Here is a 16,289-nt window from a genome sequence, read left to right as displayed (position 1 = left end):
ACAGAGCCAGCATTAATAAAACCGGTAAACTGCAGGGACTGATACCTGACTGGAATAAACAGCGCGCCAGTGGGCTGAGGTATGAATGAGGAGGGAACCGTGCTAGGGTAGTCCCTGCTGCTGTGCAAAGCCAATGCGCGAGGGTGGCGTAGTGATTAGTGTATCTGTCTACAGAGTACGAGGCTCGGGTACAAATACGGACCTTGATACAAATTTTCATTCGTCACTTCAGTCTGCATATATACACCATAAATGTCTGAGACTTGAAAAGGTCTCTGGAAACATATTGTTTCATTTGAATCTAAAGTGTGTTCATGAAAGTGACTGAAATGGGGTAGCGTGGATGGGGACATGTGCTGGATGGCTAACTAGCATTGTCCTACGTAGTGAGCAGGTGGACAGTTTATCAGTTGAGCAAGTCGCTTAGCTACTCTCCGCAGCATGCCTGAGGTATGGCCAATGATTTTTGGCCCATAGCCGTTATAAAAGACTTTAGCAAATGGGACATGTGTGAACTAGGTGGTCCTGCGGATACAGAAGTACTGCATTCCGTTAGATTTTAATGTCCTGCAACAGACAGGCAAAAAGTAATTTTGGGATAACGCAGAAGATATTGAAATTAACTGACAAAACTACAAAATATAAAAATGCAGCAAATGAATTAGGCAAAAAGGAATACAGACGACTAAAAGATGATATTGACAGGAACTGCAATATGGCTAGACGATAAATGGAAGGCTGTAGAAATTGCATGTCTAATTGAAGGGTAGATGCAACATATAGGAAAATTAAAGGGACGTTAGTGGAAGTGTAGCGACTCTATGAGTATTAAGAGCTCAGATGGAAATCCGGTACTAAGCAAAAGAGGGAAGGGTGGAAGGTGAAAGGAATAAATAGAGGGTCTGTATAAAAGAATAAATAGAAGGTCTGTAGAAAGGAAATAAACTCAAAGAGAATTTTACAGAAAAAGAGAAAGGAAATTAACACGAGATGGGACATATGATACTGCCAGAAAAATTTGGCAGACTAATGAAAGAACTAAGTCGAAACAAATTCGCTGCATTAGACCACATTCCCTCAGTATTGTTGAGATCCTTGGGAGAACTAGCCACAGCAAAACATTTCTAACTTGATTGCATGATATATGACACAAGCGAAATAAATTCAGACTTCAACAACAATGTAATAATTTGTATTAAAAAGAAGGCAGGTCAGCATCTGTGAATATAACTAAATTATTAGTTTGATAACTCGTGGCTACAAAATACTGACACGAACTATTTACTAAGAATGGAAAGAATGCTAGAAGCCTGCATCGTGGAAGAACAGTTTAAATTCTGGAGCAATGTAGGTACACATGAGACAGTATTGACCCAACAACCTATCTTCGAAGTAGGATTTTTTTGAAAGGGGAAACCTACATCTACAGATTAACATATTTGGAGAAAACGTTTGATAATGATTCTGGAATACAGTTTTTGAAATTCAGAAGGTAGCAATGTTAAAATATAGGCAGTGAAGGGTTATCTACGATTTTTTCAGAAACTACAGCGCAGATATAAAAGCCGAAGAACATGGAAGGGAATAGATAATTGAAATGGGCGTGATACAGGGTTGTACAGTTAGCACACAAAAAAGGAAATCAGGGAGAAATTTGGAAGGGAAATTCAGTTTTAGGGAGAAGAAACAAAAAATTTGGTGTTCGATAATGGCACTGAAATCTTCTCAGAGACAGGAAAGAACTTGGCAGAGCAGCTGATCACAATGATGGTGTCTTGAGAAAAGAGTAGAAGATGAATATCAAGAAAAGTAAAACTAGGGAAACGGAATATAGTTTAATTAAAGCAGATGATGTTGATAGAATTTCATTGGAAGATCAGACACTACAAGCAGTCAATAGTTTTTGATACTTGGGCAGCAAAATAACTGACGATGATGGTAGACAGGATGGCAAGAATGGGTTCCTGTAGAAAGAATACGTTACCATCGAATATATTTATTTTTATATATGTATTTATTTATTTAACCTGATGTGATTATGGGCACTTGGCCCTCTCTTACTTCGTACTTGGTTTGATGCGTAGAGTTCCTTTTTTAGTTAATAGGTACCTAAGAAATGACGATTGTAGTATGACAAATAGTATTAAAATGATTTTAGTGTATATTGTGACAGTGTACGTAAATAATACTAACTATGCACTAATCGAGTTAATACTGGCAGTAATTCTACTACTTCCGCTGGTACCACTAATAATGATAATAATAATAGTAATAATGGCAATAATAACAATAATAATGGTAGATTTTAAAAAGGAATTTATAGATGTACAATAAACGGATGTTTTCCGATATAGTCAGTCATGGGGAAAGGAGATTTCTTCAGCAAACAGTGCTGGGGAATGTAGAAAACCTGGTTGGAATGAAGGATGTACAGGGGTAATGGGTGCATACGGGAACAATGGTAATCATTATTGTTGCTGTACTAGGTATGTTATTAACTGTCATCTGAAGCTGGAGATGTTGTTCCCTTCTCTAATATAATGTGCGAGGTTATGGCAGAGCCGGGTTCCTCCTACTGAGGACTTCAAGAAAGTTGCTGAACGACGGAGTGGGACACAAAGGATTTTGCTGTGCTGGGAATGGGTGTTTCCGGCCATGTTGTTCAGACAAGAGCGTTAAGGTAGAGAAGACATATGTGCGGCAGTGTTCGTTGGTAAGACAGCAGAGAGGACAGAGGGTACGGAAATCTCTGCACTTGTGTGCACGCAACCAGGACAGCTGCGCGTATAGTGATGAAATATGATCAAAGAATCGAACATCACAAATAAAACGAACACTGGCATTGATAACTAGTTCCAGTTTTCGTGAGCTTCCCTGAGAAAGACCTTGTAGTATAACTTCTCTGTAATCAATAATTGGAAGTTCATGTCTTTTTCTCGGCAAGAGGGAAGAACTTTTTTAATTTTTGTAGGTTATGGAGGGACGTTGAGACCTTCCTGCACATTGCAGTTACATGCTCAGAATATGAACTTTACTGTTAGGAAGTCTTTTCTGAAGGTATCTGTGTGGAGTGTATCTTTTACACGGAAGTGTAACACGTATGAGAAGCACTTCAGGCAAGAAGAGAATAGAAGATTTGCAAGTTTGGTAGTACACAAGATGGTTGAAAAGTAAGTGCATAGATCGAATAATTAATGAGCAGTCAGTGGACTGAAGTGAGGAAGACAGAAATTGTTGCACATCTTGACTGAAAGAAAGATCTGTTTGATAGGATACATCCAGAGGCAGTAAGGAATCGTTAGTTTGGTAATTGAAGGAAATGTGGAGGGTAAAAACTTTAGAGGAAAACTAACGTTAGGATACAGTAAGCAGGTTCTGATGGACGCGGGATGGAGTAATTGTGCAGAGATGAAGAGACTTGCACAGGACTGAGGAGCTTGGGGAGCTTCATCAGAGCAGTCTCCTGTCTGAGGACAACGACAACATGAATTTTACGTTATTTAGTTAGTTATGAGATGGTCGATAACCGCTCTGCACTAACACGTATCTGAAACAAACTTGGGCAGGCTACGTGACCGGTGTGATGGTGTCTCGTCAGGTAACGGGTCTGCTGGCTTGGGTCGCATCTGCGTAATGTTGGAAGACTGAGGGCCCCTGATCACTGCTACCTGTGTCTCGTGTCTGCCATCAGTCGTTCGCGGCCTAGGTGTGTCCAGACCTCATCTGGCCGTCTGAACGACAGTCGTGCTCAAGGTGGGCAGGACAGGAGGTGTCAGCATAATGCTTCGGACCTCAAAGCATGGCACAGTCACTAACTTTGGTGATGACCAACACTCAGGCGAATCTCTTACCTCTTACACCACAGATACTGCAAATCAGAAAGAACTGGAGAGGAATTCCGCATTATGCAAGATACCACATTGTAGTTTTGTTTTCACAGGGACATATTTTAGTCCTTTTTGTGTTTCTTTCAGTGGATTTATTAGTTTATTCTCTTTCTGAAAAATATTTGTTACACGTTAACCTCTAACGATACTTTCGTATAAATTACTTAAATTTGTAAAATAATCGATTATTGTCAAATATATTACATTAGTTTACATACGGTACACAGTTGAGACATGTATTAATGAGTGGAGGCAGTCTATGTTGTTCATTTACGATACGTCTAAGGGTTCTAGTCTTATTGCAAGTCGGGCTTTGTGGCCGAGTGGTTCTAGCCGCTTCAGTCCGGAACCGCGCTGCTGCTACGGTCGCAGGTTCAAATCCTGCCTCGGTCATGGATGTGTGTGATGTCCTAGGTTTAAGTAGTTCTAAGTCTAGGGGACTGATGACCTCACGTGTTAAGTCCCATAGTGCTTAGAGCCACTTGAACCATTTCCTATTGCAAATTTCGAAAAAAAGTGGATGTATACGTTTGTTTATTTACCGCACATGAAGCTGTTGGCTGTTTACGCTGCTTGTTTTAGATCTCCTACGCAGTTTACAGATTGTCGTCTGCAAACTGCAAACCCTTTTTTTTTAAATTTTTATTTTCAATCTCAATGAACATAAAGCTACCAGCACAAACAACCAGTAGCGAAGTATGGAAAAAAACTGTTACATCAATTTTACATAGAAATATTCTATAAAACTAGAATTCTAGACTTATCGTAAATGAACAACACAGAATGCCTCAATTCAATGATACATGTCTCAATTCTGTACTGAATGCAAACTAATATAAAATATTTGACAATAAAAGCTCATTTTACAGATGTAAGTATTTTGTACCAAATGTGTCTTCAGAAGTTAACATGTAATAACAATGTTGCACAAAGATAATATGCAAATAAACCCATGGGAGATAGCACAAAAAGTGCTGAAGCTTGTCTAGATGAAAGCAAAGCTACAAAAAAGTGCCTTGCATTAGGCCAAATTCCTCTTCAATTTTTCTTAGGAAGCACTCAAGTAAGAACAACTACAACATTTACAAGACGTTTACTGTAAATTGGGTTTCTGCGTTTCAGATTATTGAGAATTTAATTCATGGTGCACGCACAACTTCCACAATTCTATAAAGGATATTACTGCTCTTAATATATATAAAAACCTAGTAGACAACGTCGGAAACTCAAAGATGCTAGTCATACATTATGCTGTTGTACTTACAGTAGCAGGAAGGCAAGAAGTTTGTAGTGAAGTGCAGGAATATCTGAAAAGGGTCGGCGATTTGTGCTGGGATTGGCTGTTCGAGCTCAACATAAGCAAATGCAATACCTCGTCCATAAACAGGCGGAAATTTCCATTATTGTTTGAGTACACCCTCGCTGCACAATAATTCGCAACAGTCACGTATATAAACCCCCGGGAGTGTATGTATGGAGCGATTTAAATTGGAGAAGTCACATAAAACTAAATCGTCTGCGAGGTAGATGGGAAGTGAGATTCACTGGAGGTATCGTTTGGAAGTGTATACCCACAAAGGAAGTAGCTGACAAGACATTCGTTATTTCGAAACTTGAGTATTGCTGGCCAGTCTGGAATTTATGACGAGAATGTTAGATAGAGGGATGACAGAGGATCCGAAGAAGAGCAGCACATTTACTACACTTCAGTTTAGTAAGTTTCAAAGGGACACAGAAATGCAACTCCAGAGAGGCGTTGTGGAACATGGTGTAGTTTACTGTTAAAGTTAAAAGGGCATATGTTTATATGTAAAAATCATCAAGAATGGCGGCTGAAGACTTCTGGCATAAGAAGTCACCCTCGTTCTGCCAAAGGCCTTCTCAAGGAGGACGGAGGAACGGAAAGAGGTTCAGGGCGCTCCCTTGCCCTTTGAGTGAGAAACTGCCCAAAAAGGTGGAAGAATCAGTATTGATCGACGGCATGAGGATACAGAACGCAATGGGAATCACTGCATTAAAAACAAGTATTGTGAGAAAAAGATTGAATAACCAACTAAAGAGTAACATTCTACAAACTGGGGATTGCATTGGCAGGAATCATAAATAGGAAGGTAGGGCATAGAATGTGTTTGTGTGGACAGTTCAGTGATAGGGTTGTCGACAGCAAAACCAACACCGACAACGATAGTTCAGGTATTCATGTCGTCGCAAGCAGAAGATGAAGAGAAAATATATGAAGAAATTGAAAGGGCAGTTCAGTACGTAAAGGGAGATAAAAATCTAATAGTCATAGGGGACTGGAATGCGGTTGTAGGGGAAGAAGTAGAAGAAAGGGTGACGGGACGATATGAGCTTGGTAATGGGAATGAGTGAGGAGACGAACTTGCAATAAATTTCAGTTATAGAAATAATTCAAAAGTTAAGATCGCTTACTGTATAACCGGCTTCAACCGGATCTGTGAAGATATAACATGACGGGTTTGAGGGAGGGCTTTCATGAGTTACACTATACATTACTAGTAGTATTGTCCACATAGCTGAACATGGTTAACATTTGGATATAACGATACATGAGGAAGACCAGCTGATATAAAATCATTATCACAAAAGTAAAAAACAACTGCTCTCATGGGCATTCTATTCCATCAGATATGTAAAACCGAAGTCACAAGATAAAACTATTTGGTACATGACCGCTGCTCGATTAACAACGGTCGGCATCACACTGCCCTCTTCCGCGCCGGTTTACCTTCTGCGATTCTAGTGGTTTACAACAGGCCACTAGATAGCGCTGTCCAAGCAGTGCACACACCCATTACTACTACAATACAACTTTACTATTACTGTTAATCAAATACCCATGCAAATAACGCTTTCGCATACACTTACTGTACATACCATACATGCTATGCATGTTATACATACTGTAAAGTACGTCAATTAGAGTAACAACATCTGAAGCATAGGCATTATCCATATTAGCACTATACAAAACTACATATTATAATTTACCCTTATTCATATATAGAAGTCACGAATTTACTCATAGTAAGATGTTCAAAACCCCCCATTTTTGTTGTCCATACACAAATATATCTGTTGAATATAGAAACGTGACGAAGACACATCTGGCGGGCAATGGTAATCATCAGGCAAAGATTTACTGACGAGGCTGACCAAATACAAGTTAGACCTCACAACAAGCATTTACCATAACATGGCAGGCCACGACCTAAAAGAAAAAACAAAAAAACTTGACCAATAAATGACATTAGCTGTACTCCATTGGTTGTTTTTCGAGCATAACACATACATAACACCCATCATATTTCGTGAATAGGCCGCACAGGATCTCCAGAGCACCGGATCAAATATGGTCCGCCGATTGCAGCTGGTCGTTCAACAATTTAAGCGATCTTGGCTTTTAAATTATTTCTACAACAGAGTGATCCGCCTACAACACACTATGTGTGCACTACAAAATTTCAGTTAGTACGAGCGAACACTCAGTTGAAGAATCACAAAAGGAAGAGGTATACTTGGAAACGGCTTGGAGATATGGGAAGATTTCAGTTAGATTACATCATGTTGAGGCAGAGATTCCAAAATCAGATAGTGGGTTGTAAGGCGTATCCAGCAGCAGTCAAAGACTCAGATCGCAATTTAGTAATGATAAAGAGTAGGCTGAAGTTTCAGAAACAAATTAGGAAGAATCAGTGCGCAATTAAGTCTGATACCAAAGTTCAAAGTACTAAGAAATGAAGAGATACCCTTGAAGTCCTCTGACTCTGTAGATACTGCGATAATGACTATCTCAGTTCAGTTGAAGACGAATGTAAAGTGACATTAGGAAGATTCACACTCACAAAGAGGCTTGCCTATAGTTGTTCTCGCACACAATATTCTCACCTGGAGTTGGAAAGTGAAAGTGGAACATGACGTACATCCTGCCACACACCATAAGGTGGCTCTCAAAGTGTAGATCTAAATTTAGACTGTATATGAACACAGAGTGTAGATTCAGAGTGTAGATGTAGATTGTAAAGGCGGTAGACAAAAACGTGGAAACACCAAAACCTCATCATATTAACGTTTGATATGGTAAGACAAACATTAGCACTGAAAACAGTTTCCAGTCGTCACGGAATGAATAAATTCAGGCCCTCTAGGATCTTTAATGGGATCGTATACCATTCTTCGTACACAATAGTGACGAAGTTGAGTAGCCACGAAACTCCCTTCTTTCCAAAGCAGACCACAAAGGCTCAATAATACTGAGATCTGCTGTCTGTGATGGCCAGGGCAGATTCTACAATCCATCGTCGTGTTGACATAGTCAGCCTGGACAATGCGAACTGTGTGAGAAGTGTCGTTTCGGAACACATCCCCATTTGGGAACAAATATTGTACTGTAGGGTGGACGTGAATGGCCAAAATGGCCACATAACCCTTGGCGGTACAGTTAGCTTGCAAAGTAAGCATCTCGTAGAACACCAAGAAATAGCTGCCCAGGTTATTACCGAACGCTCGCCATGTTTGACTCTTGAGATGGCAACTCAGCCAGAAGACTGAGAGAGAGAGGACATCCGACCAAATGACCATCTTCCACTGCTTTACCGTCCAGTTTTTATGGCTTCGGCTCTATGTTTTCCTATTACTGACATTTCCATCACTCATGTGTCATTTTGGAATTCCAACTTCTTCTTCAGTTTCCTGATTTTGGAGCTCCTTTCCTGTTATTTCGGCGCTGAAAGGATATCGCTAGGGCGACATTCAGTTTTGGAATAACCTTCGTAGCTGTCGTCTTCTTATTTGTCGTCAGAATCCTCTTTAATGACCGTCCCTCACGATCACTCAACACACACCTTCATCCGCATTGTGATTCAGCGGACGTCGTTTAGTCGCTTTCCCGTATGCGGTATAAATCTTCGTTACATTGCCTCTTGAAAGGCCTAGCACTTTGGCTGCCTTGGTTTCGGAAGCACCTACGATACGAACACCAACAATTTACCCACGTTTGAACTAGATTCCAACACAATGCACTCGCACTTACACAGAACGCTGTTCTGAGACAGACTGACACTTGCAACATATTGAGGACATTGCGTAGGCGCTGTTCATGGTTAAATACAACAGCACAACCTACAGGCTTAGCTAGCATCTCAATTTGTCTTCAAGCATCCATTTCTAGCGGTGTTTCCACATTTTTTTTCTACCACTGTAGATGGAGGTCTATTGTAGACTGTAGATGTTGACTGCAGATGTAGATTGTAGATGTAGACTGTAAATTGTAGATGTAGAATCGCTGAAAGTTGCCCTGTCCACAGGTGCAGGTGGCCCCGACCCAGAAGAAGCCAGTGCTGAGCCCACAGCAGCTCCCGCTGCCACTGGTGAAGCCTCAGGCGCAGCTTCCACCGCCCCAAAGGACCTCCTAACAGCGCCCGACACAGGGGACCTTCTCGAGGAGTCGGCCGCCGAGGAATCTTCTGAAGAGGAGGAAGAGGAAGAGGACGACGATGGGCTGTTCGACACGTCCTACGTGGACGCTGTCACCAGCGGAGAGGTGAAGCTCGCCTACATCCCAGACAGCCCGGAGCTAGAGGTATCCGGAGGCGCCGACGACCCGTTTGACACTTCCTACGTGGAGAGCATCGCAAAGCAGGCCGAGGAGGATCTCAAAAAGTAAGCAACCTCACCTGCACATCTACTTGTTGATCTTAAACTGAGGACACTTTCAGCTCATCAAGAGCTATCAAAAATGTGTGACAACTGCAATTTCGAAATTTACGTCTGTGGGTCGTGCTTGGGTAGCTCAGATGGTAGAACTCTTGCCCGCGAAAGGTAAAGGTCCTGAGTTCGAGTCTCGGTGGAACGTGCCAGGAAAGTTTCGAGATTTAGTTCCTAAACAAATGTAACCAATTGCTGAGACACTCCACCGTGATGTTATCAATGTAAACTGTGTCTGATAAATAACGCAAGTTTTGAGTGCATAATAACATAAAGATTTTACTCTATCACATACCGCCTTTGGTGATGTTTTGTTCTGATGGACAAAGACTGTTTGGTACAATGTTTGGTAAAAAGTTCCTAGTTTTTCAGCTCTAATGTTTTAGTTATGTGAATACATATTTTAGTATTCTCATGCAAAAAATTTTAATAGCTTTTAGGGTTGTTATTCCATCTGGATTTATTGTTATACAGACGTTCACATGAAGACGTGGCTTGTAGTGCCACAAAAACGGTAGTGATCCAATAACAGAGGACTAATGCAGCTGAAGCGTCTTACAGTTCTATTCTTTTGTCTTGGCGGTTCGCGCATGCCCGCCCAGACGCGGGAGATTGCTGCGTTGCCAGTTGCACGAGCCAAGAGAAGCCAGCGCCATAGTATAGTATAGTTCGCAAGCTTACTTTAGGGGGGAGCGCGCAGTTTATGAAAAGTCACCAAGGCCGCATCCCTTTCGCTGCTACAGAGACGTGCTCCCCGCATTCCGAGCTGTGCGCGATTTTGTCATCACTGCACTGCTCGCCTGTGCAGACACATGGTGTTCTGACTGCTTTGACACACTCATCATTCGATTTAACAAAAACTATTTGGCCCAAAAACTTACACATCTTCTGGACTGATACCTTCCCCCCATAAATGACTTAATTTTGCTTCGATGTTCAACGCAGTTATTGTGCTGCATTAAATGTAGTAAACCATTGCACAAAATTTTGAAGAATTTGCAGAGGTAAAAGTCCACAGCTTATACTGTCTGTATCGTCGATTTTAGCTGCCACTAGAAATTTCAAAAAATTGCATTCAAACGACTAAAATTCATGAAATAAGACACTTCAATATTGTTTCTAAATAAAGAAAGTATTGAGCACCGAACAAGATCTGAACTCGGAATCTTTTGCACAGCAGCCGAACACCCTCATCATTACGCTAACGCAACTCGTCGTCCAACTGAATTTCTAGAGTTCTTTAAAGAGTCACGCAAAATACCCACAAACATTGTTGATATGGCTATGAATTTCTCTCGCTTTGTCGAAGTACAATAGGAAATAAACAATACTGCTCTTCTTTATTGCGAAAAAGCGGTTAGTGGGAATCAATTTCCTTGCTGTCGCCTGAATTAGGAGGCTTATTGCTTGTTTGGTTAAATTAATTAATAGAATATGAAGCAGTTGGTATAAAGAATGCTTTTTCCAAAGTTTCTTTTATAGAAAGTCTTGTGTCAAAACATTTCTTTTGTTCAATTACTTTATTTATGACTGAACGTTTCTAAAACAGAAGACACTCGTCCGTGCTCTGGCAACGTCGTTCTCTGTTCATTGGCTGACTGTTTTGTGACGTCAGATGCGCAGAACGAACCTAAACTCGACCGCCGTCGTAAATGACGCGCACTTTAATACCCAGGATTCCTTGTGTTGTGGTATTTGGTCTGATGCGTAACTGGGCCGTACTTCTTCGAAGATGGCGCTGGAAACTCATTAACGGTGGACAGGAAACACTACCGCAGTGTGTTAAGAGACTTTATGTGGTCTGAACTGGATCGTGTGAATTCTGAAGAGGTTTGGTTTCAACAAGATTGTGTAATTTATCACCCATCGATTGCAACAATGGACTTGTTCTGAGAGAAATTCGTTGGCCGTGTGGTTTTTCAGAATGGTAACGTCAATTTACCACCCACATCACGAGTTTTATGACATGACAGTTATTTCTGTGTATTCGAAATCTCGAGTGTGCGTCAGCAACCCACGATCAGTTCCAGAACTAAACGCCGAGATTCAGAGTCTATATTCAGAACTAGAGGTGCAAATATGCCATAAAGTAAAATTGCATCGAGAGAACGAGAGTCTGCTTGCAAAGGCGCGGAGGGTACTTGAGGAACATTGTATTTCATACATAGTTTCAGCTATCATACACTGCAATAGCAGGCTTATGTATATTACGTAGCTGATTACCATTCGAGCTTCGTAAGACGAACGTGTATGAGCCGACGGTTCAACTCCCACTCAAACGTAATTTTTAATCCATTTTTTTTTCGTCACTGGTCATATGTTATTTGAGAGGTAATATAACTAAAAAACGACAAGTATTTCTATGACGTTTTAGTGAATTTCATGTTGTATGACTACTTACTAATTAAATTAATTTATCAGAACAAACATATTTATAACTATCAACAAGTCAACGAAGACACGGACTGAGTTTTCCTGAAAATGTATGCCTTATACATGCAATATGGTAAGATACCCGGAACTAGTTTACACCTCGACGCTTCGAGCTACAGACACAGAGGCAGGCCCCATTTAGCACTTAGTGGTGAGACGTTGCTAATGAATCAAGATCCTATAGTGTAGGTACATATATTTCGAACTTCACAGAATTTACGCTTGTACTACAAGACTGAAGGTTTGAGCGGCAGTCGAACCGCTGCCTCATACACCTTCGTCTTACGAAGTGCAAACGCTACCCACTTGAATCTAATGTCTGGCACTTACACACAGAAACATCAGCTACATCGTAGACGTGTAAGACTTCTCTTTTATCTTCTCGGGATATCCAGAGTAATGCATGTTACTACTGTAAGGTACAATATTTGTGGTTTACTTATTCTAGGATTGAAGACAACTATATAACTTGAAATTACATGTTTAATATTATCACAAAAATACACGTTTCTACACAGTTTTCAATGTGGCAACAAAAAACTGTTTTCAGGATAACCCATCTCGTCAACATCAAAAACTGAAATAATTCTAAACACAACAATATTAAATATTAACTCTCAGAAGGTTAAATTATCCTAAACACGACAATATTAAAATTTAACTAGAAGTTTCTTCACAAAATTGTTCCTACACTTACGTTATGGTACGGCCAGTACTACGAACATTTTCCTATTTCGTTTCAAGTTCAGTACTATTTTGAGGATGACAATCAAGTCTATGGTGGAAGGTTAGTTATGTGACAAATTGAGCATAAGATTACCCAAGATCGCTCGAGTTTACTGTGGACGCAAGTTGATGACCCAACAAGTTTACACCTCTGCACGCGGTATTTACCTTAAGTTGCGATGAGCTGTCGTCTGCTAGGTCGTTCTCTTCCGCTGATAGTACTAAAAAGGTAATTACACCTTCTCTGAATTTTCCATGAGAAACTTTCCATATGTTTCTCGTTATGCGAGAGAACATGTACTCATCCCTAGTCTTAGAATGTGGCGATATACTCGCGAATGGTTGGAGCAGCGTGCATATTATAATTCCCTCTCAGTTCTCGCAAGAACAATTAACTGATTGGCTGGTTCGTTTCTCCACAGTTGGAGCTAAACGATGCTACAGCTAATTTCTAGCTGGATATCAGGTGCTGTAAACAGTGTTCACATAAATTACTCCTCTGCGTCGTACAGAGCGTTATGCGCTCCATTCTGCACTTGACGCCAGTTCAGAGAAGAGTCCCCTAAAATTTCTGTCTTGTCTTACTGACAGCCGAATTGTCTCCCCACCTGGGGTCTTTCGTTCTTCACATCACGGCTTTTTTCTAGCAATATGAGCGTTCCTCTCATTTTGTGGAAACTCTCTCTACCAGTCGCGAGGTCCCTACCATTACACTGCGTCAAACTTTGGCTCCTTTCTCCTTCCTAGCGCGTTTCCGCCAATACGACGTTTTGTGCCCATTACAGACGCCTCAATGCGTAAGTTGACTCTCTCACGTGTGTACTACTTGCTGAACATGTGGTCCAAAATGCACCACTGATCTTGTTTTGTATTCATTTGGAATTCCAAAACGCAGTCTTCTAAAACCTTTCTTTCCTGTCCTCCCTCAGGTAGGCTGTTATACTCGCTCTCCCCGACTGATTCACCTGGTCGGTCGTTGACACCCCTTTAAGTGGTTTCCGTGGTACACCCTGTAGCGCGGCCTTACCTCTGCATCGTCCCTCTGAATTCCAAACTAAAACGCTTTTCGCTGCTTTTTTCACCTTCCGCTCAAACATGCATTATACGAACAGTGTGTTACTTAATGTCAATTGAATGCCATCCATTTTTGCATTAAATACTACTAGGCTAATTTGCTCATTACCGCCGAATTAAGTTAGGTGCCATATTCACCTTCCTGTTGTGATGTACAAAGCTCTCATGTAAGGTGCGAATCTGACCTTCATTTATTCTGCCGCCTTAATCTACTTGCACATTATCTCATTTTAATGGCCTATTAAAGGTATACAAAGTTCGAAATAAATCGGTGGTTCCAACGTCGTGGCCTCCCCTTTTAAGCACAAATATAACAGATGAAAATCGTGCAACATTCAGCGCTCCCAATATACTAGAACGGAAGCAGCAGGCACTTAATAATCGACGTTCTTTGTGGGAAACTCTTTACAACGATTAGTCGTTTATGTATAGAATGAACGCGATTAGTTCAAGTATTGGACCTTGGGGAACACCTTGTGCTGCATCTCCATAGTCAGAGTAGGAACTTCCGATTTTGAGTTTTGTTGCTAGCACTGGTTCCTGCTCGTTCATCATAACTTACACTCATGCTCTTAAATTAAGGATAATCGCACAATGTTGTGCCACACAACGTGGCCCTAATAACATAGGCACATAGGGAACACACACAAAACAGATCTATACGTCCAAGGCATTGGTGATAAGTTGAGAAAACTATCCCGAAACGCATGTTCTACAGAACACCACTGTTTCCTGCGCATGTACCCCTACATCAGTATGGGATATGATCACCATGTACACATACACAGGTCGTACAATGGGTTCTCATACTCTGGATATGGTGGTCGAGCAGATGCCGGGGTAGAGCCTGCCATTCTAGCATCAGTGCTTGTCGGAGCTCCTGACGTGTTGTAGGGGTTTGGAGATGTGCAGCGATACGTCGACCGAGAGCATCCCAGACGTGCTCGAAGGAATTTACATCTGGAGAATTTAGGTCTGGAGAACAGGCAGGCCACTCCATTCGCCAGTTATCTACTGTTTCAAGGTACTCCTCCAGGATGGCAGCTCGGAGGGGCCATGTGTTACCTTCCATCAGGAGGAAGGTGGGACCCACTGCACCCCTGAAAAGGCGGACATACTGGTGCAAAATGACGTCCCATTACCCCTGACCTGCGGAGAATCACTGTTCAGACTATACCTGGACTCGTCCGTGAACCTAACCTGGGACCACTGTTCCAATGACCATGTACTGTGTTCTTGACACCAGGCTTTATGGGCTCTTCTGTGACCAGAGGTCTGTGGAATGCACCTTGCAGGTCTCCAGGAGAATAAATAATGTCTGTTCAGTCATATATAGACTGTGTGTCTGGAGACAACTGATCCAGTGGCTGCGGCAGGGTCCCGAGCAAGGCTGCCTGCAGTACTCCGTGGCCGTCTGCGGGCACGGATGGTGAGATGTGGGTCTTCTTGTGGTGTTGTAAACTGTTGACGTCCCGTGCTGTAGCGCCTGGACGCGTTTCCTGCCTGCTGGAATCGTTGTCATAATCGTGAGATGACACTTTGTGACACACTGAGGGCCAGTGCTACCACCTGCTGTGTTTGAAAAGCCTCACCCTAGTATTCTACACCTCTTAACGTTATCAATATGTGTTCTTTGAGCCATTTTCAACATACATTAGCACGTCTGAAAACGTCTGCACACTCACTCGCTGTACCGTACTCTTACATGCACCAACACATGTGGACTGCTGCCAGCGCCACCGTGCGACGACCACTGGTCAAATGCGCCGCATGGTCAAACCCCGAGGTGATTGCAACGCGCAAACCGCCTACAAGAGCGTTGTTTCACCATCTATCAGCATTATCCTAATTTATGAGCATGAGTGTGGAATAAACGGGTTACGCAGACAGTAGGAGTTTTGTTGGCCGTGCTCTGGACAGCCGTGTGGCAGCATAGCGACGCTGGCTGCGGTGTTGGCAGGAGGCCGGCGGTCGTGCTCGACTCGGCGGTGGTGAAGGTCCTCGCGGGCAGAGCTCCGCCAGCCAGCAGCGCCCTCAAGCGGCCCTCGCCCTCCCCCAAGCGCCAGCCGCGCGCCGCAGACGTCGACCTCCTGCTCGCCAGCTTCGACGAGAACGGGAACGCCCCCGCCGCCGCCTCAGAGGGTGCCCCAGTCGAGGTAACACATTTCTCTCTCTCTCTCTCTCTCTCTCTCTCTCTCTCTGTGTGTGTGTGTTTGTGTGTGTGTGTGTGTGTGTGTGTACACACCACGCCTCAGAGTAATTACACTTAGATTTCTCACCCCCATTTATCTCTGCATCTGTACTGCACTGAAAATATCTGTGCAACAGTGAAAATGTCGACGCACGTTCCGAAAGTAATGCAATTGAATTTCCCGCGCCGCTCCTAGTAGTCGGAGTGGGAGCGGGCCACATGGAGTAGGTGGGGGGGGGGGGGGGGGGGGG

General features: G+C 42.4%; 1 protein-coding gene across 1 annotated transcript in view; it reads left to right on the top strand.

The window, feature by feature from the left end:
- Positions 1 to 16,289, top strand: part of LOC126291470 (uncharacterized) — a 323,747-nt gene that overhangs the window by 59,197 nt on the left and 248,261 nt on the right. The window contains exons 4-5 of the mRNA XM_049984981.1: positions 9,215 to 9,569; positions 15,808 to 16,003. Coding sequence (XP_049840938.1) covers positions 9,215 to 9,569; positions 15,808 to 16,003 — 551 coding nt within the window. The remainder of the gene's footprint in view (positions 1 to 9,214; positions 9,570 to 15,807; positions 16,004 to 16,289) is intronic.

The sequence above is a fragment of the Schistocerca gregaria genome, chromosome 9 (genome assembly GCF_023897955.1).
Source record: "Schistocerca gregaria isolate iqSchGreg1 chromosome 9, iqSchGreg1.2, whole genome shotgun sequence".
NCBI classification, from domain to species: Eukaryota; Metazoa; Arthropoda; class Insecta; order Orthoptera; family Acrididae; genus Schistocerca; species Schistocerca gregaria.
The sequence above is the reverse complement of the archived record's forward strand: the minus strand, read 5'-3'. Positions and strand labels throughout refer to the sequence as shown.